General features: G+C 56.7%; 2 protein-coding genes across 4 annotated transcripts in view; one reads left to right on the forward strand and one right to left on the reverse strand.

The window, feature by feature from the left end:
- Positions 1–26628, reverse strand: part of PI4KA (phosphatidylinositol 4-kinase alpha) — a 114548-nt gene that overhangs the window by 33606 nt on the left and 54314 nt on the right. For both annotated transcript variants that reach the window (XM_056821355.1, XM_056821354.1), the window contains exons 20-24: positions 10775–10883; positions 9371–9507; positions 8855–8988; positions 6783–6865; positions 208–278 (exon numbers count right to left, since the gene is read on the reverse strand). In XM_056821355.1, coding sequence (XP_056677333.1) covers positions 208–278; positions 6783–6865; positions 8855–8988; positions 9371–9507; positions 10775–10883 — 534 coding nt within the window. The remainder of the gene's footprint in view (positions 1–207; positions 279–6782; positions 6866–8854; positions 8989–9370; positions 9508–10774; positions 10884–26628) is intronic.
- SERPIND1 (serpin family D member 1) lies at positions 11857–24393 on the forward strand. 2 transcript variants are annotated; one of them, XM_007490387.2, is made up of 5 exons: positions 11857–11967; positions 17002–17879; positions 19289–19562; positions 23155–23299; positions 23720–24393. In XM_007490387.2, exons 2-5 carry the CDS (start codon positions 17012–17014, stop codon positions 23909–23911), a joined length of 1479 nt encoding a protein of 492 aa, XP_007490449.1. In that variant the 5' UTR covers positions 11857–11967; positions 17002–17011; the 3' UTR covers positions 23912–24393. The 2 variants fall into 2 exon arrangements, with proteins under 2 accessions (XP_007490449.1, XP_056677337.1); XM_056821359.1 differs by lacking the exon at positions 11857–11967 and adding an exon at positions 12128–12420.

The following is a 26628-nucleotide window of genomic DNA, read 5'->3' on the forward strand; positions in this document are numbered from 1 at the left end:
GGACCACGGCCGGGAGGAAGATGGTGCAGGCAGAGGGGAGGCGGGGAAGGCGGGGGGCCTCCCTCAGGAATGGGGGCGACGAGCCCAGGCGCTGTCGGAAGGTCAGGCTCACAACGTGGAGGCCGCAAAGACAAGGCAGCCGGACAGGCAGGCCCATGAAGGTCAGAAGTGGGGGCCGGGCGGTCACACGACCTTAACAACACTTACCTTCTCGGCCATCATGTTGAGGAAAGCGTCAAAGACTTTGTCCGCCACGGAGATCACGCACTGCATCATGCCTGGGGAGAGAGCACGGGCCGATGAACGTCCCCACTGGGCTGCCGGCTGGCGAGTGCCCCGCTGACCGGCTCCCCAGGGAACGAGGCGGCCTCACGGCTGGCCGGAGCAGCTTCTCGCCCCGGAGCCGGCGTTGGTGTGACGGGCTCGGCCCCAGGAGGGCGGCCATTGGGGGCTGGAGGTCTGCGGCTGGCAGACTGGAAGCAGACCACTACGGGGGCTCAAGGAGCATCCCCCCCCCCATGCCCCTGAGCGGAATCAGAAGCCTCAGATTGTCCTGAAACTGTTTCTTTCTTCATTCTTAAACAAAACAAGCCTGTGCCTTCTGCCTAAGAAAGGATGCTGAGAACAGATTCTAAGACAGCGGGGGGCTGTGACTGGCCCAGGGTCGCGCCGCTACGAAGGGTCCAAGGCTGGCCTGGAACCCAGGACGTCGGCTGCCTCTAGGCCCGGCTCGCTCCCCACTTCTACAGAAAGAGGGCATGGCTGGGCCTGATCTCGAGCTCCCCTAAACGTGTCTGTGAAGTTACTCAGGGCCAGAGCGGTCAGACGCGCTGCTCGGACATCCAGACACAGGCTCCGGGCCCCACGAGGGCAGGCCTCGCACAATGGGCAAACGACCGGGAGACTCCTTCAAGCCCAATCAGTGGGAAGCAGCCCCTCGATGGGCCCGGCTCCAGCAGGGAGCCCCTTCCCCTCCCTGCCTCTGGCACAGTCAGGAGGCCCCGGGGAGAGAGGAGGAGGAGGCGCAGGGGCACCCGCTCCGAAGCACCGGGCACCAGAGCCGCCCAGGAGGACCTGGGGGGCAGGCCGGGGGTCCCCAGTGGCACCTGTGGAGGGACCACGCTGGCAGAAGGAGCAGGGGACTACAGAGAGAAGAGGGGAAGGGGGCAGAGTAAGGGGTCGCTCGCCCCACCATCCACCCCTGAGGTCAGGGCCAAGACCCCGCCATAGGGCACCAGGCTTTCCCTAAGGACCGATCAGCCAGGCCCCGAGGATCTGTGAAGAGCCCACGAGGTGCCAAGAAGCACCGAGGGCGCAGAGCCCGGGGAGACAGGCCTCCCCCCTTGTTTCCTCATCTGTAAAATGGAGATAATGGCGCCTCCCTCCAGGCTGCTGAGACAGTCAATGGCAAATAGGTGGAGGAGGGGGCTATGAGCTGGGAGTCTCGGGAAGCTGAGAAGGGGAGAAAGGGCAGCCCGGGCCCGGCCAGGGAGAGACAGCAAGAGCCTGATGGAGCAGGCAGCAGAGAGGGGCAGGGTGGGCAGCGAAGGCCTCTGGATGTGCTCTCAGGGGTGCCAGGCGGCCACCGGAGCTCCTGGCACTTTAGGGGGCCACAGGGCACAGGGGACAAGCCTGCCGGGGGAGAAGGCCTTGGCAGCCAGAGACGGGTGGATCTGGGGGTGGGGGGGCACAACTGGTGTGTGCCGAGGCGGCCGAGGAGGTAAGGAAGAAGAGAGCAGCGAGGCGAGGCTGACGGGGCAGAAGGAAGGACAGAACGGAAGAGAGCAGGGGCCTGGTGAAGGAAGCTGTTGCCTTCCGGCAGGACCTTCCTGAGGCACTGCAAACCCAGCACGGTGCGTGCCCAGACGGGCCTCAGGAGGTTCCGGGCAGAGCGTCCGCACAGCTCGGGCTCCAAGGCGGAGGAAGAACACTGGAGACCACTCGCTGTTCTGGCGGCTCCTCGCCATCAAACGGGGATCTTCTGGCTTCCTCATCAGCGGGTGACTTGGCGACGCGGACGGACAGGACGGGCCCGCTCAGAGGCCACTCTGTGGGTGCTTCTCAGATGAGTGTTTAAAGATGTAACTCACACAAGATCCAAAGGGAGACGATCTACCCTGAACACGGAGGTCAAGACGTTCAGAAAGGGAGTTCACAAAGCCGGGGAGTGAAGGGCTCCTGCCCAAAAGGTGCCTGGACTATCGCTTCTAGGGCAGAGAGCGGCAAGGGCTGAGCGATGGGGAAGAAGTGACTCGCCCAGGGTCTGGGGCCACACTGCAGGCTCGGGGCTCTGCCCAAGAACACGAGATTCCAATCTGCCATTTGGGGGGAGTCTCGGTCTCCAAAGTTAGGTTCTGTGCCTCTCCATACTTGGTCACCCAGTGCGGAAGCGTCCAAGGCTGGATTTGAATCCGGCTCTCCCTGGCTCCGGGCCCAGGGCTCTCCCCAGATCGAAGGAGTGTTGGGACCAGCTTCTGCACCTCTTTCCTCCTCTCCGTAAGGCCAGGAGTTAAGGAGCTCCCACAGCAGCCCGCTTCTCCTCCGCTGACCCTTCCCAGACATCTCTTGTCCAACAGTGCCTGTGGGTTCACTCCATCCCAGCCTGGGAGACAAGTCGAGCCTCAGGTCCCTGGCTCGGGGCAGGATCTCTTTGCTTCCCACGGATGATGGCCTCTCTCCATTTCTTAAAGAGCCCATTCTCCCCCAGAAGGGCCTTCTGCCGCTCTCCAGGGTTTCTGGGAGATCTGCTCCTTGTAGCGCTGGTCCCTGGGTCTCAGTCTCAGCAGGCAGACTCCCAGGAAATCTTTATTGTCTGCATTTCTTTTATTTGTAAAAGCCTCACTTTCTGTCCTAGTATCAATGCTAAGATAGGACGGTAAGCACCAGGCAATGCAGGTTCAGTGACTTGACCAGGGTCACACAGCTAGGAAGGGTCAGAGGCCACCCTGGAACCCAGGACCTCCTGACTCCAGGCCTGAACCACCTTGCTGCCCATTTGCACTCCTGTTAAGTGGGATTTTTCTTTCTACCACTTGCTGCTGGGCCTTTGTTGGTAATCTATAGAAGTGCTGGTGATTTCTGGGGGCTCATTTGATAGCTGGCTACTTCACGGTGGCTGGAGTCAATGTTCACAGAAGCAGAGAGCAAAACAGCTGCCACACTGACCACTGAGCATGCTGGTATGAACATACCACGAGCCATCCTGCCACACCGCTCGCTTGCCTCCTGGCATGTTCTCACCTCGCTCCATCCCGCCCCCCGATCTGGCTGCTTCACTCTGTGCAGGGGTACCTTCTCCCCGAGCGCACGCGGGCACACAGAGGCTCCTTGCACACACAGCCGTCTGCTCCCACTCCAATGTCAGCTCCCCAAGGACCTGCTTTTGTTGCCCTGGGGCTCATGCTGGGGAAGCACCAAGCAGCGAGCTTCGTCCAAGAAACAGAGGATCCAAATGGGTCTCAGCCTTCAGGAGAGCAGAGACGGAGCCTGGCAAGAAGGCACTTTGTGCGCCATACTGGGATTTCGTTGGGGCCTTCTTTCAAAGCAAAAAAATGATCAGGGAAAATATTGAAAAGAATTCTTGTGAGGTGGTTAAGTTCAGAGGAAAGCAACTGTGGGGGAGATGGAGGGGGGGGAGAAAAAGAGGGAGAGAGACAGACAAAGGCAGAGAGAGAAGGAAAGAGAGAGAAGAGAAAAGAGGAAGGAGAAGAGAGTGGAGAGAGAAGAGAGAAAGAAAGAGGGAGAGAAGAGAAAGAGAAAGAAGAGAGAGAAAAGCGAGGAAGAAGGAAAAGAGAGAGAGGGAGAGGAGAGAGACAAAGAGACAGAGAGAGAGGGGAAGAAAGAGAAAGGACACAAATAGACAGAAGCTAGAAAACCCGAGAGTGTGTATCTGCAGCAGGCTGAGGAGACAAACCCTGGGAAAGAACCATAGAACAGCCCCCTGACGAGCAGCCACTTTGATCCCTCAGCCCCCAGCAGGAAGGCCCAGCAGCTGCAGGCCCCTCAGACTCCTGGGGCCTGGCATGGGGGGCCACAGGCATCACATTAACCTCTTCACCCCTTTTGGGGAAGATCAAAGCCCAGGGGGCAGCTGGCTGAATGGGCCCTTTCTGGCACATCTCCTGACAGACGCTTTCGTGATTGCTTCCTGGAGGCGAGGCTCCAGCTCGAAACCTCACGTTGGGCTGGCAGCAGATGGCAGGAGTGGGTCCAGCTTGTGCCTCAAAAGCAGGAACCTGAAGGCCTGAGCTGGCCTGGGTTCCGGAGCTGAGGCTCTTTTGCTGGGTATCATCAGACAAACTACTCCCTGTCTCTGGGCCTCAGTCTCCTGAGCCAAGCCCCACAGTGGCTGCAGATCCAGAAGAGTTCTCACCGCCCAAGTCTCGGGGGTCATCCGATGGCTCCGTGTCGGAAGCACATTTTTAAAATCTTTTCCAACTCAGTGTCAGTTCTAAGACACAGGAGCAGCAAGGGCTGGCAACGGGGCTAAGTGACTTGCCCAGGGTCAACGTGTGGCTTTAGCCAATGGCAATGAAGTTAAAGAAGGGGTGGTGGTCCCCCCGGATCCTTCTGCTGGTCCCTCCGAGGGTGAGCCCCCCAAGAGCAGGGCCTTCTGTCTCTCCAGTTGTGAGACCTCAGAAAGTGCTTCCTAAACACTAGTTATTCCCTCCTTCAAGTAAGGAAGGGCAGAAGCTTGGGTGGAGATCAGCAGATGTAGAAAGGGAAGGGACCGTGGCCCTGGGAGGCACGGACAGAGGGCCAGGAGAGCCGGGCCGGGCTTCCACCGGCTGGCCTCCTGCATCATTTCTTCTCTCAAATGCAGGCAATCAGTGAGGGAGAAGGGTGTTCTGGGCTTGACTATGGCCAAGAACGAGGGAAGAGAAGCCCTTGAAGGATGGCGACCTTCATCGAGATCAGAACAATGAGGATAAGAGGAAGCCCTCCCAGGTCACTGGCTGGGCGCCTGCCCCGAGCAGAGCCATCCTGACTGGGTCTCCTGAAGGCCCCAGGACAGAGGGCCATCGCTGCCCCTCTGACGGATGAGGACACTGAAGCAGACAGCAATGCGGGGACTTGCCCAGTCAGTTTCTTGCCTCCAGGCCGGGGCTCTTGAGGAGGATCTGGCACAGTCGGACATGTGCCAGAGGAGTCGGTCTCCAAGGGCTCTGGGCCCAGATGGGCACCCCACAGCAGGCCTCACACGTGAGAGGGACAGGCAATGCCCGGCAATCACAGAGAAGGGCCTCTCCTGCCCCTGGAGACAAAGCGGGCAGGGGTATCCCAGGCAGAAGGGAATGAGCAGGGGTAAAGCAGACACACCACGCCAAGGGAGGCCTGTGGGGAATCCACACAGAGCTGGGGCATGCCCACCAATGACTAGGAGCTCCATTCCCACCCCCTCCCTCTCTTGCTACAACATCACCCTACAGAGGGGCCAAGGAAAGCTCTGAGCTGCTCCCCCTAGAACCCGTGACAGCCCCTGGCCCAGAGGAGGCACCTGGCAGATGCTAGTGGAAGGAATGGCTCCCTCGTGTCCCAGGGAGGGACACTAAGGCCTTGGGGGGGGGGGGGTGTCACCTCACACCCTGGCACAGGCCTCACAGTGATGGTGTGAGACTCGGCGAGGGCAGCCTAGAAGGCCACTCACTGGGCAGAAGGGAGGCTGTTCCCACTTGGCGCTTTCGGCTCTCCCAGACTTCCCCGATGCTTCGAGGGCTCCAACATTCCTCGGAGCACCCTCTTCCCTTGGGCTGCCAATCACGGTGCCGGGCGCTACTCCCAGTGAAGACCCCCCAGCCTGAGCCCCCTCTGGGCGCCATCTCCATGGGCCTCTGCCATTGGATGTCTATGGGTCTGCCATCTGCACATGAGGCTGAAGTTTGGGCTGAAGAGAACTGTCGGCATTTCCATCCAAGCACTTGTCTAAATGCTTGTGACAGACATTGTTAAAACCCAAACCCCCCAATTCCTGCAGAATCCCTTCTCCAGGGAAGACACGTAATACTACCCAGAGACGGGGGACGGGGCCAAAGACAAGTGCCAGGAAGCCCCGATTCCTGTTCCTTCTGTTTTAGCCCTCATTTCCCATCTTGGAATCAATCCTGGGTTGGTCCCAAGGCAGAAGAGCCATAAGGGCAGGCAATGGGGCTTAAGGGACTTGCCCAGGGTCACCCAGCTGGGAAGTGTCTGAGGCCAGATTGGAACCCAGGACCTCCCGTCACTAGGCCTGGCTCTCAATCCACTGAGCCGCCCAGCTGCCCTCAACAAGTTCCTGTTTCGGACACCTGTGGGCTGGGGGTGCCCGGCTCTGTGGGGCAGGGCACTTGGCCCTCCGCTCCCAAGGCCTTCTCTAGGCCCATCTGTCTGTGGGTGTGCTTCAGTACAAGTGGCTGCCTCCCTGGGGCAGGGTCTGTCATGAGCTTGGAGCTGGGCCTGCTCATCTGTTCTGGTTCTGGTTCTGGACCCAAGTCTGATAAAAAAAAGCAAGCCTCAAAGCCTCTAGACCGAGCAGGAAGGCACCTTGGTGAGCATTCTGCAGAGATCCAAGCATGTTGGGAGCGCGGCTGGCATCAGAGCCCAGGGTACGCTGCCCTTTACACGTGGCCACATGTAGTCACTCTGGGAGCCAGCCAGGGGGCATTGGGACCCTGGCCCCAGAGAGCGGGAGGCTGGCTGCACCCTGGCTCCCCAAGGCAGATGGATGACAAGCCCTGCTGAGCCCAACGGCCAGGAGCACGGCCCGGGGACGCAGGGCCTAAGAATGGGGCCGCTCACAAGCTTACCAGATTTGTCTTTCTGAATGGCCTTGTCCTCAAAGTAGTAGAACATCACTTGAAAGCGGTCTGGTTCTGTGGAGCGCAGGACCCTGTGGGAGAGAGGGCAGCCACGGCCGTGAACACAGCAGCAGCTCTGACACCTCAGAGGCCCTCTAGGAGCTGGACCTTCCCCAAGGAATCAGCAGAGCAGAGGCAGCCAGTGAGGCTCAGAGGGCAGGGCGCTGGCTGTAGGGCGCCCAGCATCAGAGGGGTCTGGCCACAGGGCGCCTGGCTCCCAAGGGGCTCAGGGACTCAGCTGGAGGGTGCCAGGCTCCAGAGGGGCTTAGCCATAGGGCCCCTGGCTCCCAAGGGGCTCAGGGACCCAGCTGGAGGGTGCCAGGCTCCAGAGGGGCTTAGCCATAGGGCCCCTGGCTCCCAAGGGGCTCAGGGACCCAGCTGGAGGGTGCCAGGCTCCAGAGGGGCTTAGCCACAGGGTGCCTGGCTCCCAAGGGGCTCAGGGGCCCGGCCACAGGGTATCCAGGGCCAAGGCCAGCCCCATGTAGGGTCTCCTTGGCTGACAGGGCTGAAGCCATTTCCTGAACGTCTGGGCTGTAGCTGTCTGGACGTTGTGTGTGACCCAGGGTACCACAGCTGGCTACTTGGACACAACCAAGTCTGGGGCGCCGTGGAACAGGTTCCTGGCGATAAACATTTCGAGGGGCTCTCTCCACACAAGGAGCTTTGCTTTCTCCCTGCAATGACCAATCTCACTGGGAGAGACACCCCTGGGGGATGCAGTCTCCAGCTGGGAAGCCAAGAGGGAGAGGCTGGGGGGCTGGCATGGGTCTGTTGTCTAAGATGTCAGCTGACAGCAATTTAACACTTGGGGCCGAATCAAGCCAAGAAAGCACCCCATGCCGTGCAGTGAGTCTGCGTCCTGCCAGGGGGACTGAGAGCATCGAGGGAAGTGAAGAAGAGTTACATTTGAGGAAAACGGGCCAAAGTCCAGAGGGCCAATAAAGGGACTGACTCTTCCTCCCTGGAAGTCTTTCAGGGAGGCTAGGTGGGATGGAAAGAATGTTTTTTGGGGGGAGGGGTGCAGGCGGCTCCATGGATAGAGAGCCAGCCCAGAGATGGGAGGTCCTGGGTTCCAATCTGGCCTCAGACCCTTCCTCGCTGTGTGACCCTGGGCACTTCACCCCCACTGCCCAGCTCTTAGCACTAATACACCATATGGATTCTAAGACGGAAGGTAAAGAGAGTCCGGGCAGTCTGGCCTGGGGCAGGGGAAGCCTAAGGTCCTTCCAGCTGAGAGAACCTTGGACTCGGAGCAATGGCAGCCCACTGGGGGCTCACTCCAGGGAGATGGCTCCTGACTGAGGGCGCTGGGCATGAGGAGAACAGGTGGCCCTAGGAGTTCTCCTTCCCCACAGGATGCCTCCTTCTAAGGCTGCTGGAGAGAAGATCCTGGCTCAGTCATGGTGGACCATCTTGGTGATGCCATAAAGGGGACATTTGCCCCTACTGTGGAGGGACCTCCCAAAGGCCTGTAACTTTTCGCTTTGGCACCTGCCATTTTTTTCTGAGATTAGGACACCCAAATAGTCCTGCACATGCACAAGTGATGTGTCGCTCTCCTCAGACTAGGGGCTGACTCCCCTGTGGGCCATCATTCTTCCCATCAGCCATCTTGCCTCTGAACCCATCCATGTGCTTTCTTTTGCTGGCCATTGCCACCGCCCCCATCCTTGGACCGTCCTGGAGCCTGTGGCTGGGATGCCTCCTCTGCTGGTCCCTGTTAGCCTCATATTAGAACACGAGCTTGCTGAGGGCCGGCAGGGCGGGCCGGGCTTCTCGGCTCCATGTGTGCCGCGCTGCACAGAGCAGAGCCCCCGAGCCAGGCACAAGGTGTGGCTTCAGGAGCACCGAGGGAGGCCCTGAGGCCACAGGCTCCCTCAGCAATCGGCGCCCAAAGCTCTGCGAGCTGGCACATTTCCTGGGGTCCCTGCTTTCACCAGACAGACAAGAACTGGGGGGAACAGGGGCAGGTCAGAGCCGGGTCGCCATACTGCCCCTGGGAGGCCCTGGGACAAACGCACCTCATGTACTCCAGGCGGTAGACGGAGAGCAGGTAGGTGGACATGGCGAAGTCCAGCTTGTTGATGAGCGCGGACACTTCGGGGGCCGGGTCCAGCAGATTGCTGATTGTGCTGCGAAGCTCGTTCAGCTCGGCCTGAGGACACAAAAGTGAGTCTTTTACCTCCCAGCTCGTCACCACCAGAGTCCCACAGCTGGTGGGCATCAGAGGCAGGGCCTGAGATCGGGCCACGTTGCCCACCATACCACGCTCGGGACTACTGCCCCATTGAATGGGTGAGGAAACTGAGGCTGTTGGCCAGAGAGGCCTGGCCACAGATGGAGCTGGCGGGTCAGAACTCGGCACCAGCTCTGACGCTGGGAGATGTCAGGCAATCCCTCTTCCACTGTCCCTCAGAGAGAGGAAGTAGGGACGCTGCCCATCAGCACCCCTTCTGCCTCACATCTCACGGGGAAGAAAGCTGACGGTCAGAGAGGGTGGGGACCCGGCCAAGGTCACACGAGGGGCTGGTCCTCACCGGCGTGACGGTGTCGTTCTTCATGGCCGAGTTGTACTGGAGGACAGACCGCAGCGGCTCTTTGCTGGGGAACGTGAGCAGGGGCGACTTGGTGGCTATCTCACAGACCCCCTCGTACCACTCCTCCGGCCAGAGTCCTGCAAGTACAAGAAGGGGGCAGGTGAGTGTCTGAGGAGACAGAGTGCCAGCCCTAGAGGCAGGAGGGCCTGGGTTTAGACACGGTCTCGGATGCCTCCTGGCTATGGTGCCCCCACTGCATCCTCCTGACCACTCATCTGCCGTGGCACCGATAGTATCCATTCTAAGACAGAAGATAAGGCTTTGTAAAAGCATAAGAAGGGAAACTAGGGCATCTGGCCAGGAGCCAAAAGTGCCCATGCACTGTGTCTGAACTGGCCCCTCACTCGCCCCAGGGCCCAGTCCTTGGGCCATCCACGGTCCATCTGTCCGGACACAGCGTGGGAGCTCCTGCCTCCTTACCGGAGCAGCCTTCCCACCTCCTCCAGGGCCACAGTCGAGTCCCCTGAGGGCTACACCAGCAGGAAAGTCTGCAAAGGCTAGGCATAGGCGAGAGTCACCGCAGAGAAGCCTGGTCAGGGGGAGCAGCATTCAGCAGGAAAAGCAACCCCCAAAGCTGCCTGCTTGGTCATGGCAGGGCCTGGGTCCATTGCACCCTGCAGTTGTGGGAAGCTCGACATGGGCATCCAAGGCTCAACAGTAAGCTGATGCTTGAGCACAAGCCGTGCAGTCAAAAACTCCCCAATTCCTGCCCTTCCTTCCTTCCTTCCTTCCTTCCCTGGACTTTCCTCCTTCCAAAGCCACTGGGTCCCTGATCCCTGCAGCTCTCAGCACTGCCCCAGGGTTCTGGCCCTGCTTTGGAGGCCAACCCTTCCTTCTACCTTCTCTCCGATCCCGGGTTTCTTGGCATGATGGAGGGAGGACATCTAAGGAAACATGATTCCAGCTCAGTGTCCAGGAAATGGGGAGTTCTGGGCTTAGGTCATGCCCTCATCCTAGCAGGGGCACCCACAGCACCACAGGGCCCATTCAAGCTTCTGGAGTGTGGGGCCAGGGACCAGAGAGTCCTGGGGGTGGCCTGGGGTCTGCCACAGAGGAATTTACTGCTGGCCTGGGCCTCCTCCAAGGATTAAAGGCCCATCCCATTTGTGAAGGGCAGGACCACCCTCTGGAGCCAGGCCAAGGGGGGCAGGAGTCCCAGGCTCCTTCCTCTTTGTGCCTCTTCGCACCCAGGATGCACTTCCCTAGTGGGGAAGGGCTTTCGGTCTTCTAAGAAGACTCCCGGAACATCTGGCCTCTGCCCAGAACCCATGTCTATGGGGAGTGAGAGAAAACACGCCAGATTCAAGATGGCCTCGGGCCAAAGCCAGAGGGGCATCACCCTACCTGAGCCTTCCACAGCAAATCCCATGAGCACAGAGTAGAGCCAGAAGTCGCGGAAGAGCTTCTGAAGCCTCGGCTTGGCTTCCTTGATGGGCGGCAGACGTCTGGTGAGCTGGCAGGCAAGGGCAGAGAAACAGGAAAAGGCGGCTCACAGGATGACCTCAAGCCAGGAGGACATAACACTGCGGGGGGTGGAGGCAGGCATCACCCCTCTAACAGTCCCTCTACCAGCCAGGTAGCCGCCTCCTGCTTCCAGGGGCCTGGGCCACGAGGAGCAAAGGGGCTCCCTTGCCCAGGGTCCCCCTGCCAGGAGGCCTCTCCACTGGATTGTGTCCACTCTGGGGGGGCGTGACCATGAGTCCAGAGGTCAATGAGAAGGGCCCCCCGGCCTGAAGGGCTGAGGCTGCTTCAAGTGCATCTCATCTTCCTGGCACCTTGCAGGACTTGGCGCTGGAAGAAGCTGCGGAGAGCAACTAGTTCCTCATTTTACAGATGGGGAAACAGAGGCTCAGGAGTTAGCCCAAGCCATCCATGCGGCAGGTGGCAAGTTTCTATATGCCAGGTGGAGGTGAAGAGAAAGGGCATTCCAGGTAGGGGGCACAGGCTGGGCAAAGGCACAGAGACATAAGGAGTAGTTTCTAAGGAGGCCAGCAGGTGCTGGCATGTCGCTAAGGGGTGATTAGCCTGGACAGGTGGGTTAAAGCCAGGCTTGGGGGGTGCCTTAAATGCCAAAAGGGAAGATGCTTAGAAAACAGGCTGAGAGTGCTGATTGCTACCATTATGAGTAAGACCCATGGGGGTGAGAGGTCCCCTTGTTGGGGGGCCAGAACCTACACCCCTCCATTTGACAGAGAAGGAACCAGAGACCCCAAAAGAAGTGACTTGGCCAAGGTCCCACCGTCAATAAGTAGAGGAGCAGGGCCTGGATTGCAGGAGGCCAGGCAAGTGTCCAGAACCCTGGGCCTTCCAAACATTCCAGGCAGAAGCGCTCCCATCTGGCCTGCAGCAGCCCCAGGACAAACACGGGGGGTGGGGGTTTTGCTGACGAAGGCAGTTCAGGGATGTTTGATTTGGGATCTGTTTACCTTGGAGAACGTGCCCCCGGCCGGCACCAAAGTTCACATTTCAGCCGAACTGGTCCCAGGGGGAGGCTGTGGCTTTGGTCAGCTCTGCTCGGCCAGCTCTGGGGCACCAAGGTAAGATCTGCTCCTGCTCCCTGACCTATCAGGGCCCTTGAGGGGGTCTTGACTGTCTGACGAGCGCCTGACCCAGGCTGGGAACTTCTGTTCCCTTTAAGCAGGAGGCCTGGGTCAGAGAACGCCTGAAAGAGAGCTTTACACTGTGATCTGGCCGGTGACTTGGGAAAGTCTCTTCTCCTGGTAAACATAGGGGGTAGCCCAGGCCCTTCAGATAAGTCTACTCTCTAACTTGCTGGGCACCCGGGCAACCCTTCCCTTCCTCAGGCCTCAGTTTCCTCCTCGGTACAAGAGAAGGGGGGCTTCCCAGAGGAGTATGTCCCGTCTCTGAAGAACAAAGGCAGAAGAGGGGGCAGCTGGAAGACTGACAAGGAGGTCATCTCTCTGGAGAAGGCAGCAGGGTCTGGGCTGGACAGCTGCCTTGAGAATCCTAAAGGCAGTCAAGGGCAAGAGGTATACATTGGGTATGGCTCGGCTGAGGGCAGAACTTGTAGAACAGGGGCACTTACAAAGGGGCCAACTGAGGCTGGCAGGCACGAGAGCTGCCCAAAGCTGGCTGAATGAGCCTGTCTGGTAAGTGGTTCTTCGGCCGCTTCCCACCCTGAGATTGTGCCAACATCAGGGCCGGAAGGGACCATAACCAAGGGAAGTGTAGTCAGGAACAGGGTCAAGAGCTGGTTGTGCGGGGAGAACCCTGGACCCAGTAGCAGCAATACTGTACTGTGCCCAACTGGGAATGACTTGGCTATTCTCAACAACACAATGACAGAAAACGCTATCCAGGCGCAGCTTCATGGCTCAGTGGGTAAAGAGCCAGGCCTAAAGATAGGAGATCCTGGGTTCACATCTGGCCTCCTACACTTCCTAGCTGTGTGACCCTGAGCAAGTCACTTAATCCCCATTGCCTAGTCCTTACTACTGCTCTGTCTTGGAACTGACATTTGCTATAGAGTCTAAAACAAAAGGTATAGATGGGATAGAAGGAAGGAAGGAAGGAAGGAAGGAAGGAGGGAAGGAGGGAGGGAAGGAAGGAGGGATGGAAGGAAGGAAGGAAGGAAGGAAGGAAGGAAGGAAGGAAGGAAGGAAGGAAGGAAGGAAGGAAGGAAGGAAGGAAGGAAGGAAGGAAGGAAGGGAGGGAGGGAAGGAGGGAGGGAGGGAGGGAGGAAGGGAGGAAGGAAGGAAAGAAGGAAGGAAGGAAGGAAGGAAGGAAGGAAGGAAGGAAGGAAGGAAGGAAGGAAGGAAGGAAGGAGGGAAGGAAGGGAGGAAGGAAGGAAGGAAGGAAGGGAAGGAGGGAGGGAGGGAGGGAGGAAGGGAAGGAGGGAGGGAGGGAGGGAGGAAGGGAAGGAGGGAGGGAGGGAGGAAGGGAGGGAGGGAGGGAGGGAGGCAGGCAGACTAGCCCTCCACTTCTAGAGAAAGAGCTGACGGAGTGGGGGAGTGGGAATGCAGGTCAAAAGTCTCCTTTCTTTGTGGGACATTTTGGCGGGGATGCATCATCTTTCACATCATAACCAATCTGGAAATGTTTTGCATTATATCGCGGGTAAAATCTAGAACAAATCACGTACCGTCTCAGGGAGGCAGAGGAATTTGGCATGTTAGAAATGAATGTTAAATTCGTTTTTACGTAATTGGGGAAGAATAAAATACTGAAAGAATTTTTTAAGGGTCAGTTCTGCCACTGCTGACCGACCCCCATACCCTTGGACACACCACTGCCAGAGAGCAGACGACCACCGAGGGCCTGTCTAGGGCTGGCACTCTGGGCCTCATTCACCTCAGGGATGAGGAAACAAGTCAGGAAAGGGAAGAGACTTGTCCAAAGCCCCCTAGCTAGTAACTGGCAGGGCCGGGTTCTGAACCTGAACCCAAGCCCAGACCTCCCCAGGCCAGGGCGGCACCTCCCTCAGGGCACTTTGGTCTAACAAATTCTGAAGATGCTGCTTCTCCCTAGATATGGATCACTGGGCCTGAAATATTGTGGATTGGGGCCTCCTGGAGACTCTGTCCCCCATGAGTGGGGGCTCTCCTGAGCACACTTCTCCAGTTCTCTTTTCTGAAAAGCCATTTTGGGAGAGTTGTTCAGCCCAGGAAAGAGTCTCCAAATTCCACCAATACTTTAGGGATGAACAATTCCATGAGGTTGGGGTAGGGGGTTGGGGAGCCTCTGGGAACTGCTCTAGCCAGTGGGTGTGGTTGACCCCTGGGGTGGACGTCCTGCAGCTGGGCCCTGGACAAAGGGCCGGCTGGGTCCAACCTACAGCCGATGGCATCTTCAAAGCCCAGGGCCCCTCAGTGCTGGGATGGCACACACGCAGCCTGAGCGGCAGAGGAGATGGCCCAGGTTCTTGCCCATTTTCCCTCTAGTGGGCTGGAGAGAAGCCTGCCAAGCAGGGAGCCAGAGGCTCCAGTCTCCAAGGCACTTCATCTCCTCAGGCCTCCTCCTCTGTTGGTCCTTCCTCAGACAAGCCAGGCCTCATTTTCTCTGAAGTGCCGACGAGAAGACTTGTGGCAGCCCTTCCCCACTGGCTGAGTCCTCTCTAGATGAGCATTTCTGCATCGCTCTTCTTCCTCGTTCCCATTCCTCCAGCTTTCCTGGAGTGCTTCCCAGAAGCTTTTAGCGATTTAGAGATGGAAGGGGTCCCAAAGGTCCTATAGTTCAATCCTTTTCTTCTACAAAAAGGGAGAGATTTTATCTCCAGGAAGACCACAACTATCAAGTGACTGAGTGAGAATTTGAACTCAGGCCTCTGGCCTCAAATCAAATGCTCCTTCCTCTGAATGATGCTGACTTTTTTATTTGGCAAATGGGCTTTCCATAAATTTATCATGAGGCAATTCCCTCAGTTGCTTCCTTCTTCTGCGGCTTTTAAAATGGAGTGTGCAGGGCTAGAAAAGGAGCTTAATATGAGGAACTCACATTTCTCTTGTCAGCCCCTTTTACAAATTAGGAAACTGAGGCTGAGTGAGGTCACAGCTATGTGACTGTCCAAGCCCAGATTCAAAGGGACCTGTGTTTTTTGACTCAACTCCCAAAGAAATCATGCCAAGGATAGAGTCAAGCCCAACAGTCTAATCCACCTCTCAATAAAAAGCAGAGAATACTCAGGTCTAAATAAGGCCCAGAAAGTTTCTCCAGGGCTAGAAGGGAACCCAAGGAGAACAGAGGAAGAGAGCCTTGGCACTCCTGCCTCAGTATCCCCTCCCTGACAACTTGGCGCAATGGGAGAAGGGGCTTGGCCCAGCTGGCACCTTCCATCCAGGAACATAGTGTCTGGGGAGGTTGTGGCACCTGTGGGAAGACAGCAGTCAGGGTGGGGGGCCCAGAGGCCTTAATTCTGCCGCTCGCTACCAGTATGAGCCTAGGTGATCAGTCCAGGGCTCTGTGCTTTTTGCAGCACCTCCTCATGGTGTTTTTGGGTTCTAGAAACACTAAATCATGGGAGAATTAGGAGCTATTCTTTTCATTTCTAAATAACCCTCATCTTCTATCTTGGAATCAATATTAAGTACTAGCTCCAAGGCAGAAGGGCTACAAAGTGGTTTAAGTGACTGCCTAGTCACCCAGCTAGGAAGTATCTGAGGTCCTCCTGACTCCAGACCTAGGGCTCTATCCATTGGGCCACCTCGCTGCCCCAGGGGCTAGAATTTTCGTGGAATGCCTGTGACTTGGCCCAAGGCATCTTCTCCAGAGGAATGTGGCCAGGGAGAGGCCAGCAGGGAAACAAAGGGCCGGGACCTCACAGCTCCAGCTAGGCAGGCTGGTCCACTGTGTTCTCATCTCACCAGGCCTGTTCTCCTGGGGACCCTGGGCTGAGGCAAACAGGCCAAAAAAGCTGAGAAGGAGGTTCTAGAGGGCCCAATGGGGAGAGGGAGAGAGAGACACACACACACAGAGATGGAGGGAGGGAAAGGGAGAGAGAGGAGGTGAGAAGGGGTGAGGGAGAGGGAGAAAGACAGAGAGAGAGAGAGGAAGAGAGGGAAGGAGGGAGAGAGGGAGAGTGTGTGTTTATCAGGGCAGAAGAGGAAATGTCAGGAGGAAGGAGAGAAGGAATCCTGAGCCGTGAAATACTAGGTTTTTGAGGGAACTGAGTCCTGGGGCTGCCAGCACAAAGGTCCAGCTCTGCATGCTAAGGCCAAGCACCTCACCAAAGGACAGGCCCTAACTGTAGACAACGTGGCTGGCTGCTCAGCTGACTAGCATGCTGGGAGCCAAGGGCAAGGATTCTACAAGTAGAATGAGAACAAAAAGCCCAAGAGGAAGGAGTCAGAAGAGCTGGCCACCAGGGGCCACTCAGTTCGGGTGAAGAGCCCTGGGTCTCAAGGGTGCCCCGTGCCACTATCACACATGGCTGCACAGTGCCCATCTGTCTAAGAAGTCAGCCCAGCTGCCTGACATTCAGTGTTTCAAGGCTTGATGGAGGAAGCCAGAGGGATCTACGAGGCTCTACATCCTTGATCAATGCAGAAAGGAACGAGAACTGTGCCATAGTCTGCCTCCTTCCCTCTCCAGAACCCAACACTAGGCCCATCCTCCAAACAGGGAAGCTTCAGGCCCTGTGGCACCAGAGCTCCAAAGGCAGAAATAGCCCCGAGGAACCAGGGAAAACACACTTGGATCAGGAAGGTGGATCAAGGAGCTATGACGGGCAAGACCCTGAGCCAGGCTCTGAAGCGTCCCATGGGGGGAGGCGAGTTTCTGTGGCAGAGAGGTCCCGCCCCTCCTCTGGACAGCTAGGCTGGGCCTTCAAGGCTGGATGCCCAGTCTGCCCAGCCCCACTGGCACAGCCGTTGAGAACCCAGCGCTACCTACCCCTGTGGATGCAGACAGAATAAGGCATTATTATAAACTGGGGCAAGTGGGCCAGGCCCTGGCCCAGGCTCTGCTTGGGGGACCTAGGACAAGTTGCTAAGCTGTTTCCAGCTTCAGGTTCCTCATCTGAGAAACCTTCCTGGCTGGGCCCTGAGGTGCCAGGCCCGGCTTTCTTTAAACTGGAGACAGAATGCTAATAGATTCATTTTCTCTTCCAATGGCAGGGTGGCCAGAATGAAACTTGGGCTCTACATCTTCCTCCTCTCCCTGGTCACGTGGGTCAGGGCACAGCCCAGGGGACCCTCTGAGAATGGGGCAAAATCCCCATCGTCAGACAGGCCACAGGGGCGACCAGAGCCCACCAACCTGAGCATGCCTCTCCTGCCAGCCGACTTCCACGAGAAGAACACAGTAACGCACGACCTGATGGTAGAGGAGGAGGAGGAGGAGGACTACCTGGACCTGGAGAAAATCTTCAGCGACGATGATGACTACATCGACATCATCGATGCCGTCTCACCCACGGACCCGGAGGCCAAGCCGGGAAACCTCCTGGAGCTGTTCCAAGGCAAGAGTCGCATCCAGCGGCTCAACATCCTCAACGCCAAGTTTGCTTTCGACCTGTACCGGACCCTGAAGGAGGCGGCCGAGCCCAACAGCAACGTCCTCCTCGCCCCGGTGGGCGTCTCTACCGCCATGGCCATGATCTCCCTGGGGCTCGGGGGCAGCACCCACGAGCAGGTCCACGCGGCCCTGCACTTCAAGGACTTCGTGAACGCCAGCAGCAAGTATGAGACACAGACGGTGCACAACCTCTTCCGCAAGCTGACCCACCGGCTCTTCAGGAGGAACTTCGGCTACACTCTGCGCTCCGTGAATGAGCTCTACGTGCACAGGCGGATCCCCATCCTGGAGGCCTTCCAGACCCAGATGAAGGAGTTTTACTTTGCCGAGGCCCAGCGCGCCGACTTCTCCGAGCCTGCCTTTGTCAGCAAGACCAATGAGCACATTCTGAAAGTGACCAAGGGCCTGATCAAGGACGCGCTGGGGAGCATAGAGCCCCTGACCCAGATGCTGATCCTGAACTGCATCTACTTCAAAGGTAACGGGGCCGGGAGCCCGGGGGAGAGATGGAAGCAGAACGTCAGGGCGGCTAAGTGCTGATCCTAGGTTCGGTCACTTCTTTTTCTGGAACCCTCCCCTTTGGCCTCAGACACTCCCCAGCTATGTAACCTCACCTTCTCTCCTAGAATCAGTGCTGTGTATCGGCAACAAGGCAGAAGAGCACTGAGGGCTGGGCAATGGGGGTCAAGTGACTCTCCCAGGGTCACTCAGCTAGGAAGGGCCTGAGGCTACATTTGAACCCAGGCCCTCCCCTCTCTAGGCCCGGTGCTCTCTCCACTGAGCTACCTAATTGCCCCCATTAATTTTTAATGCAACTTATTTTTCAATTATTTGAAAATATTTTAATTATTTTTTCCCCATCTCAACTCTATTGTTACTGGTGGAAAACTAAACAATAAAGTTCTAGTTAAAAATAGTCAGGTAAGGGGCAGCTGGGTGGCTCAGTGGATAGAGCTCCCGGCCTAGAGAGAAGAGGTCCCATGTTCCAATCTGACTTCAGACACTCCTTAGCTGTGTGACCCTGGGTGAGTCATTTACCCCCATCGCCCAGCCCTTACCGCTCTTTTGCCTTAGAACCACTATTTAGAATCAACTTGAAGACAGACGGGAAGGGCTAAAAGAGTCAAGTAAAACCACGTGGCTCCGCTGGGCAGGCCCCCTTGTCAGGAGGTGCAGATGGGTCTTTTAGTGGTTTGTTGGGGGCAGAAACGCCCTTCCTGTGCTTCTCACTTCCCCAGGCCTTCCCCTTCATCCTTTCTGGCAGCATAATGGCGTTCCATCGCTCTCACAGCCCGAGACACAGGCTGGGCCCCAGCACCCCCCGCTCTCCATTGGCATTTTTGTCTATTTTCCTTTCTCTGTTCTCTGCGAGGGGCAGGATGCGAAGGGCTCTCTGACTCAAAGGGCTTTCTGAAGGGCCGGCCAGGCCCATTTTCCCAGAGGCCTCCAGGCATCATCCCTGCTGTTTTTCACAAACATCAGCAGTCAGAGGGGGTGAGACAGTACCTCTCAATGGCATCTGCCTACTCCCACCATAAGCATGCCCAGCCTACGGGTTCTGGAATAGTCTTCCACATAGTGGTGGCCAGCCCCATCCCACTCGCTGAAAGAGAAGAAAATGGAGGCTGAGATGGGAAAGGACTTGTCCAGGGTCACACAGGCCAACAGGCACAGGTCCACAGGTCACAGCTCTGCCAGCCACCCCAGCATGCCCTCTGCATTTCCCAAGAGTCGCCTGTGGGGGTGGCTGGTGGCGTGGGGCCCGATCCGGCTGGAGACACCTTCGCCGCTCTTCCGTCCTGGAATCGACACAGATCCTCACCACTCCTGTAAGGTGGGGATTAAAGAATCGCCTGCACAATGGCCCCTCTCTTGTCACCTGTACAGGTACCTGGGTGAACAAATTCCCAGCGGAAATGACACATAACTCCAATTTCCGCCTCAACGAGAAAGAGGTGGTCAAGGTCCCCATGATGCAGACCAAAGGCAACTTCCTTGTGGCCAACGACCAGGAGCTGGACTGTGATGTGCTCCAGCTGCAGTACGTGGGGGGCATCAGCATGCTGATCGTGATGCCCCACAAGCTGGCAGGCATGAGGGCCCTGGAGGCCCAGCTCAGCCCACAGGCGGTGGAGAGATGGCAGAAAAGCATGACCAATAGGTACGTGGGGGGCGGCAGGGCTCTGGGGAGTAGGCCTCCCTCCCCCTAGGCGCAGCACAGGTGGCAGAGCCCCAGAATCCAATCCCAGAGATCCCTGTGAACCTGGCATTAGGCTGTCCATGGAGGTGGGCAAAGGAGGGCTGTGCTGGGATCACAAGCTCCAGGGGGCAGGGTTCCTCCACCAGGCCCCAGGGCAGCGACACCAAGGGGCTTCCTGAGGAATGGGGCACAGAGCAATATGCTTCTGCAGCTCCTGAACGCCCATAGACAATCTCCCAAGACCGCAGAGGAGGGCTGTGAGGCCTTCTTGAATCCCAAGTGAGATCAGGACGGAGGTCAGCAAGAGGGGCTGGTCTCCAAAGGGGGAGCAGCTGGTCACAAGGCCGCCACCAGCTCCTGGCCTTCGCTCTTGGGCCTCCCCACTCCGAGGGCTCAAAGGAGCTGAGCAGGGGCCCATCTGTAACTGGGGATGGGGCAGGTTCCTCACTGGGGCTTCCGCCACCTACAAAATGTCTGATCTGGCCCAAAATTAAATTAGGATTGAAGGAGAGGCCTGAGAGGCTGGTCTCGCTGTCCTCTCATGGCTGGGAGCCACATGTGAGGAAGGTCCCCTTAAGAGGGCACCTGCCACCCGAGGGCCCACTGAGGGCCCCAGCAGGCTTGACCCTGGAGCAGAGGAGGAAGGGCAGGGCCAGGAGACAATCGATGCAATGAACATAGGAAGTCTCCTTGGCCTTAAGGAAGGAAGGAAGGGTTCCAAGAGCATTCTCTCCACTTGGGGCCTCTTGGGTGTCTGCCCCAAGTGGACAGTGGAGGCAATGGTGCTATGAACACTGCCAGATGGGAGAGAAGCAAACATAGGAGAAGCCTCTCAGGTGGGCCAGAGACAGAGGGAGAGCAGGCTGCGCAGACAGGGAGTGGGGTGGGGGGCCCAGAGAAGGCCTGATGCAGAAATAAAATGGAGATGCCAAAGGAAGGAGGGCCAGGCCTGAGCATCACAAGAGAAGGCAATGCACAGCAAATGCCCTCAGTGGGCTGCCATTTCATTGATGCCCCACTAGATTCAAAGAATCCTGGGACTATAGCGTTGGAAGTAACACCCACCACCGCCCCATCCTACAGATGGGGAAACTGAGGCCCCAGAAGGCATGATGTGCTCATGTCACCCAGGCAGGGAGTGGTCTCCTCTCATTCTGTATCCACTAGACTGTGCCAAGGGGGCTGTAGAGCCTGCCACAAGAGCCTCCTCCCCTCCCCTCTGGAGTTTCCCTGGCCATTCACTATGGTGGAAGTGGCAGGCTTGAGTACTTCCCACTGGTGCCCCCTTCACCTCCCAAGATCACAATGGTGGCCAGTGCTTCCTGGCCTTCCTCTCTCCAACCAAAGGAATTTGCCCCAAGGCCATTTTCATCATGGGATCCGCCATCCAAAGCCTTCACACCCTCCCTCCGTCCAGCCCCAACTCCCCCAAGGGTGCCTGCCTTCTCTCCTCATTATCTTCAGGACAAGTGTACCCCCAGACCAGGCTGCCACTCACTGTGCCTCCTCCTGCTCTCTGCCCCAGCTCCCATCCTAGAAGAGCCTCCTCCAGTGTTCTTTCCCTGGGCCGGCTCTCTCCCTCTGCTCCCCTGCAAGCTCCAGGTTCTGCTTTCCTAGACACGAAGGCGCCACCATGGGCTACTGCCCCATCTTAGGGTCATTGTGATGCCAGCTTCACCAGCCAGATGAGGACGACTTTGCTACACCACCAAGGCTCCTACAGCGAGGCCTGACAGGTTTAGAATGCCCTTTGCCCCTTACAGTAGCTCTGGGAGGGGGCACTATGACTGCCCCCTAGCACCTGGGGCAGGAATCGAATCCCAGCCTTCATCTCTGAGTTGTTGTCTTCAGCCTTGCCTTCTGTCTTAGTACAGCGGATGAGAGACCTTCAGTCTCCAGGCCTGGCTCTCTAGTCACAGAGCCACTGAGCTGTCTCATCCCTCGTACTGGTTCCAAGGCAGAAAAGCAGTAAGGGCTAGGCAGTGGGGGTCAGCTAGACCCAGCTAGGAAGGGTCTGAGGCCAGACTGGAACTCAGGACCTGCCATTTCCAGGTCTGGCTCTGTGTCCACTGAGTCACCGAGTTGCCATCTCCAAGTTCTGTGAGCTACCCATTAAGATGATTTTACAATTATTAAGGTAGAATAGGGGTAAGGATGAGGCCAGCTCTGGCATCTTACCAGCTGGTTGGAGCAGAGCAACTGGAGAGAGGGGTCGGAGGTGGGACTTGAACTCAGTTTTCTGGCTTGAGGCCCACACTCCATCCCCTCCAGCCCATTTCACTGGAAGTCAGGAAGCAGATAATGGACTTTAAAAAAGTTCCTGGAGTCAGGAAACCATAGTTCAAAGTGGCCAAGCCTGGTCAAGCCCTCGAACCTCTGTCTACATTGGTTTTCTCATCTGTAAAATGGGGATGATCATGGCAGCTGCCTTGCAAGGCTGCTGGGAGGATCTGATGAGATGAATGTTTGTAAAGCACGGTGTAAACCTCCAAGGACGACAGGAGAGCTCATTAAAGGGCTCATCCCCAGTGAATCCATGAAGGGATGGTTATGAAGCTCTTGTAGCCCTGGGCCTCAGTTTCCTCACTGGCACAATGAAGGAATTGGGCTAGATGTTCCAGGAAGAGGCTGACTCTATCCCAGGAAGGGCCCTCGCCCCAAGGCCAGCCAGGGTAACCCACTCTGAAGCAAGAAAGGAGAGGGGGAGAAGAGGGGGAGGCAGAGAGAGCAAGAGAGAGAGGGAGGGTGAGAGAGAGAAACAGAGAGAGAGAGAGAGAAACAGAGAGAGACAGAGAAACAGAGAGAGACAGAGAGAGGGAAGGAGAGAGACAGAGACAAAGAGAGACAGAGACAGAGACAAAGAGAGACAGAGAGAGAAACAGAGACAGAGACAAAGAGAGACAGAGACAGAGAGAGGGAGGGAGAGGGGGAGACAGAGACAGAGACAGAGACAAAGAGAGACAGAGACAGAGACAAAGAGAAAGAGAGACAGAGAGAGAGAGAGGGAGGGAGAGGGGGAGAGAGAGGGGGGGGGGGGAGAGAGAGAGAGAGAGAGAGAGAGAGAGAGAGAGAGAGAGAGAGAGCGCGAGCGCACTGGCCTAAGGGCCAGAAAACCAGGTTCAGACCTGCCAGCATCTACCTGGGAGACTTTGAGCAAGACACAAGTTCCCTCACGTGGGAGTCCCTTCTTCTAGTCAATCACAGTCCCACCCTAGTCCCTGTAGACTAAATTCTGAAACATCACCCAGGCCCGTGCAAGAAGGGGCACTGGGGATCATTAATCCACCCCCCTCACTTGGCAAAGAAGGAAGTGGATCCAGACAAATAACATGTCACAGACCCTAAAGGACCAACCAGGATCTAACTCCAAGTCCCTGAGTCTAACTGGAGGTGCTCTCGGCCCAGGGTACCCAGCTCCTGTTCACCATGGCTCTGGAGTCCTGCACGTGGCAGCTCCAGAAACCAGTGGGTCTGCTACATGGTGGGACCTTCTGAGGTTGCCCCCCCAAATGGCGAGTTGTTATGACGACCTCGTGTTCCCCCCTCTCTCCAGAACACGTGAGATTCGTCTGCCTAAGTTCAAGCTGGAAAAGAACTACAACCTGGTAGATACTCTGAAATCGATGGGTATAACCGAACTATTTGATCACAACGGAGACTTCTCCGGAATATCGGACCAAAAACTCGTCATTGACTTGGTAAGCACCCCATCTCCTTGCCCCCAGCCCCCAACAGAGGCGCTCTTGGGGTTCGGTTTTCACTCCTTCCTCCCATCTCTGGCCATCCCAATGTGACTCAGTAGGCGAGAGGGACAATCTAGCTAAGACACATGGCGAGCTCTGCTGAGATATGGCAGCGTGACGACACCCCATACTTGGACTTGGAGGTCAGAGAGCTGACAAGCCCTCTAGCAGCCGGTGCGATGCCACTGAGGGATGGCCAAGAGTGGGAGAAGCTGCCAGAGGAGCCTGGGAGGGAGGTGGAGGGGGTACGCTAGGCCATGAGCCTGTGGCGCCGTCTCCATCTAACCCCGCGGGTCCACCTGAACCAGCAGCAATGCTGCCTCCCTTAATTAAGCACTAAGGATTAAGAGATGCTCTCTTTCCATATCTGGACAGTTCAAGCATCAAGGCACCATCACGGTGAACGAAGAGGGGACCCAAGCGGCTGCTGTGACCACCGTGGGCTTCATGCCCCTCTCCTCACAAGTTCGGTTCATCGTTGACCGGCCTTTCCTGTTTCTCATCTATGAGCACCGCACCAGCTGTTTGCTCTTCATGGGCCGCGTTTCCAATCCCAGCAAGTCTTAGATGGGGAGGCTGGGAGGCTCCTGTTGGATCCTGGGAGAATTCCCTTTCTGGTGAAACAATGCTTGAAGGGGATTTGTTCGCAATGCTACTTTCATAACCCACCGTGCCAAGTGAACGCACGGGCCGGGTCTCCCAACAGAAATCACTACGCGTAGGCATTCTGTTGGCATCACTCTGTGTAGCAAACAGGGTCCAGAATCCAGAGAAGCTGTGTGTGTCTGCACAGTCAATGAATCATTAAAAGTATCCTTAAGGAGATGATCTGATTTCCTGTTTCTTTAGTGTTTTGGACCCACACAGGTCTTGGTTCCTTTGCTCTTTGGGCCTCCAGCCATGCTGGGAAGGAGCTAACGGCCTTTCCCCATGATGCCGGGCTCTCCCTGACCAAGGCACTGGGTATGGTGTGGGGCTATGTCACTCGCTGGGATGGGGAGGGTCGGAGGTTCTCTCTCTAGACACCAATAAAGATAAACCACTTTTAACCTGTGTCTGCTTCCTTCTCTCCACTTCCAGAGCCCACTCAATACTAATGTCTCCACCCTTCTGAGCACCCCAGCTCAGGGCCTGACACACAGCAAGGATTTCCCACTCGCTGATCTGAGAGCCCGGGAGAAGGATCCCAGTGAGCCACAGCCCTGCAGGAATCACCAGCACCCCTGTGAGGAGGCCACCCTCTTCTTTTGAGAGAAGGGGAAACTGAGGCCTGGAAGTGATTACCCCAGGTCAATCAGGGAGGGAGTGGGAACAGCTGAGACCCAGATTCCCAATGCAGCACTCTCCCCACTGGATTAACTGCCCCCTTCAGTGGGCCATTCCATGATATGAGGCCCTACAGCATGTTATAGGGATGTCATGGGAGAGCTTGTTAAAGGGAGGGAGGGAGCAAGGAGTCTTCGCACATAAGCTGCCCTTTTTCAGGCATATTCTGCAGCAGGAGCCTTCAATGCAATAGAAATGGAGGCCCCCAAACTGTCCACAAAGATCCGCGTGGCTGCACACCTGGGCAAATGGGAGTTGGGGCACCTGAGCGCCACATATTTGCAGGAGTGGCCTCTAGGCCCAAAGATGGCCTCTCCCAATTCAGGGGTACAGAGGGAGAGTGGCAGGCTTTCAGGCCATGTCTCAACCATGTGGAAGGTGATAAAATGATTATCATCCTTTAAATGACACAGTGACCTTCAGAGGACACAGGTGATGTACCATTAGACCTATTTTACAGATTAAGCAACTGAGGTCCAGAGGGAGTCACAGAGTGATTATGAAGTGGGGGCCGAGCCCTGTCCGAGGTACCACTGTTCCAACTGTCTATACCATAGGCTGGAGAACCATAATTTGTTGAGCCAAACGAGGCCAGCAATGGCCATGTTTTCTAACCTCCTTGTTACCTGGAGAGAACAATTTGGCCCTAAATAGGGAGGTGGCTCAGATCCCAAGAGTGCCAGGGAGCATGAGGAGGCTTCAGCGGCTCAAAGACCAGTCCCTTGGCCTGCCTAACTGTCCGCTCCATCAGCAAACAGGCACACAAATCCACCGTCCTTCACCGTGGCCAAGGAGCCCAGCCTCTCCCCCAAATCTCCACAATCTCCTTTCAATCCCAGGTTTTGAGCTCAGTCTTTCAAGTTTGTTGGCCTTGGCAAACCCAGTGACTCAGTTCTTTTGCTATAGTCCAGGGTTCTGGAATCCCTTTTACCAAATTATAAGATGAAGAGTGCCCCAATGGTTGTTTTAATCCCATGGCAGCACAACGGGACGGTAGAAAAAAGCCTCGTGTTGCAGGCAGAGTGGCAGGTAGTATTCCAGGGCTGCCATCTATAGCCATCAAGTCACCTGAGCACTCCAAGCCTGTTTGCTCCTCTGTAGAATGGAGCTAATCCAACTTGTAACCCTTGCCTCATTCAGAGTTGTGAAACAAGCCGTATGTAAGCAGAAAGTCCTTGGGAAATGCGAGGCTCCGCAGAGACTATCGGTGACTTAGAAAGAAGAAAAGTTCACCGGGCCCAGATTTGGGCTCAGCCCAACAGAAGGAATCGAGAGACAAGACGTAGCCCTGGCTCTTAAGAAGCGGGTGGGTAGGCAGGGAAACAGCTGACAAGGAAGCGTGAGGACCACGAGAAAGCCCCCGGGGCTCGGCTGCAGGAGGGGACAGACTGATCCTGCAAGGTGGCATCTGCCCCCAACTCTTGGAGGACTCCTGGACTTGTCTCCCTGCTCCCCACTCTGCAGCCTACACCACTGGGGGCGAATTCCTCCCTGGCATCTGTCTGGGTCGCCTGACTCTTCTCATGACTCATTTTGCTCTGTCAGCTCCATCCTCTGCCCACCACGGTGACTCACAAGGCTCTGTCCTCAGGTCCCTGCTAATTCTAATCCCCACAGTCGAAATCTGTTTTGCCATCCCACTGCAGTAAACCAGCTCCGCTCCTCCTTTTCTGCATGCCATCATTCCTTAGCCTTCCAAGGCCACCATTTTAGACTCATCTTTTTTATTTCATTCATCCCCTATGACTGGTCTGTTACAAAGTCCTTCCTTTTCCTTCTTTACCTTGTTTTGGGTTGCTCCCCCATTTCTGCTGCCACGAGAGCTTAATCACTGTACCCTAGGCAACTGCAAAATACCCTCCCAACTGGTTTTCCTCGCCACCAGGCTCTCTTCTGGGATATCTTGGAAATCACTTTTTTTAAACCCTTACCTTCTTGTCTTAAAATTGATACTAATT

The sequence above is a fragment of the Monodelphis domestica genome, chromosome 3 (genome assembly GCF_027887165.1).
Source record: "Monodelphis domestica isolate mMonDom1 chromosome 3, mMonDom1.pri, whole genome shotgun sequence".
Lineage (NCBI taxonomy): Eukaryota > Metazoa > Chordata > Mammalia > Didelphimorphia > Didelphidae > Monodelphis > Monodelphis domestica.

Excerpts from the sequence above, each read along its gene's own strand:
- SERPIND1 (XM_007490387.2), top strand. The coding sequence starts at position 17,012 with ATGAAACTTGGGCTCTACATCTTCCTCCTCTCCCTGGTCACGTGGGTC. Across the intron at positions 17,880-19,288 it reads GAACTGCATCTACTTCAAAG|GTACCTGGGTGAACAAATTC; the intron begins GTAACGGGGCCG and ends TCACCTGTACAG. Across the intron at positions 19,563-23,154 it reads CAGAAAAGCATGACCAATAG|AACACGTGAGATTCGTCTGC; the intron begins GTACGTGGGGGG and ends CCCTCTCTCCAG.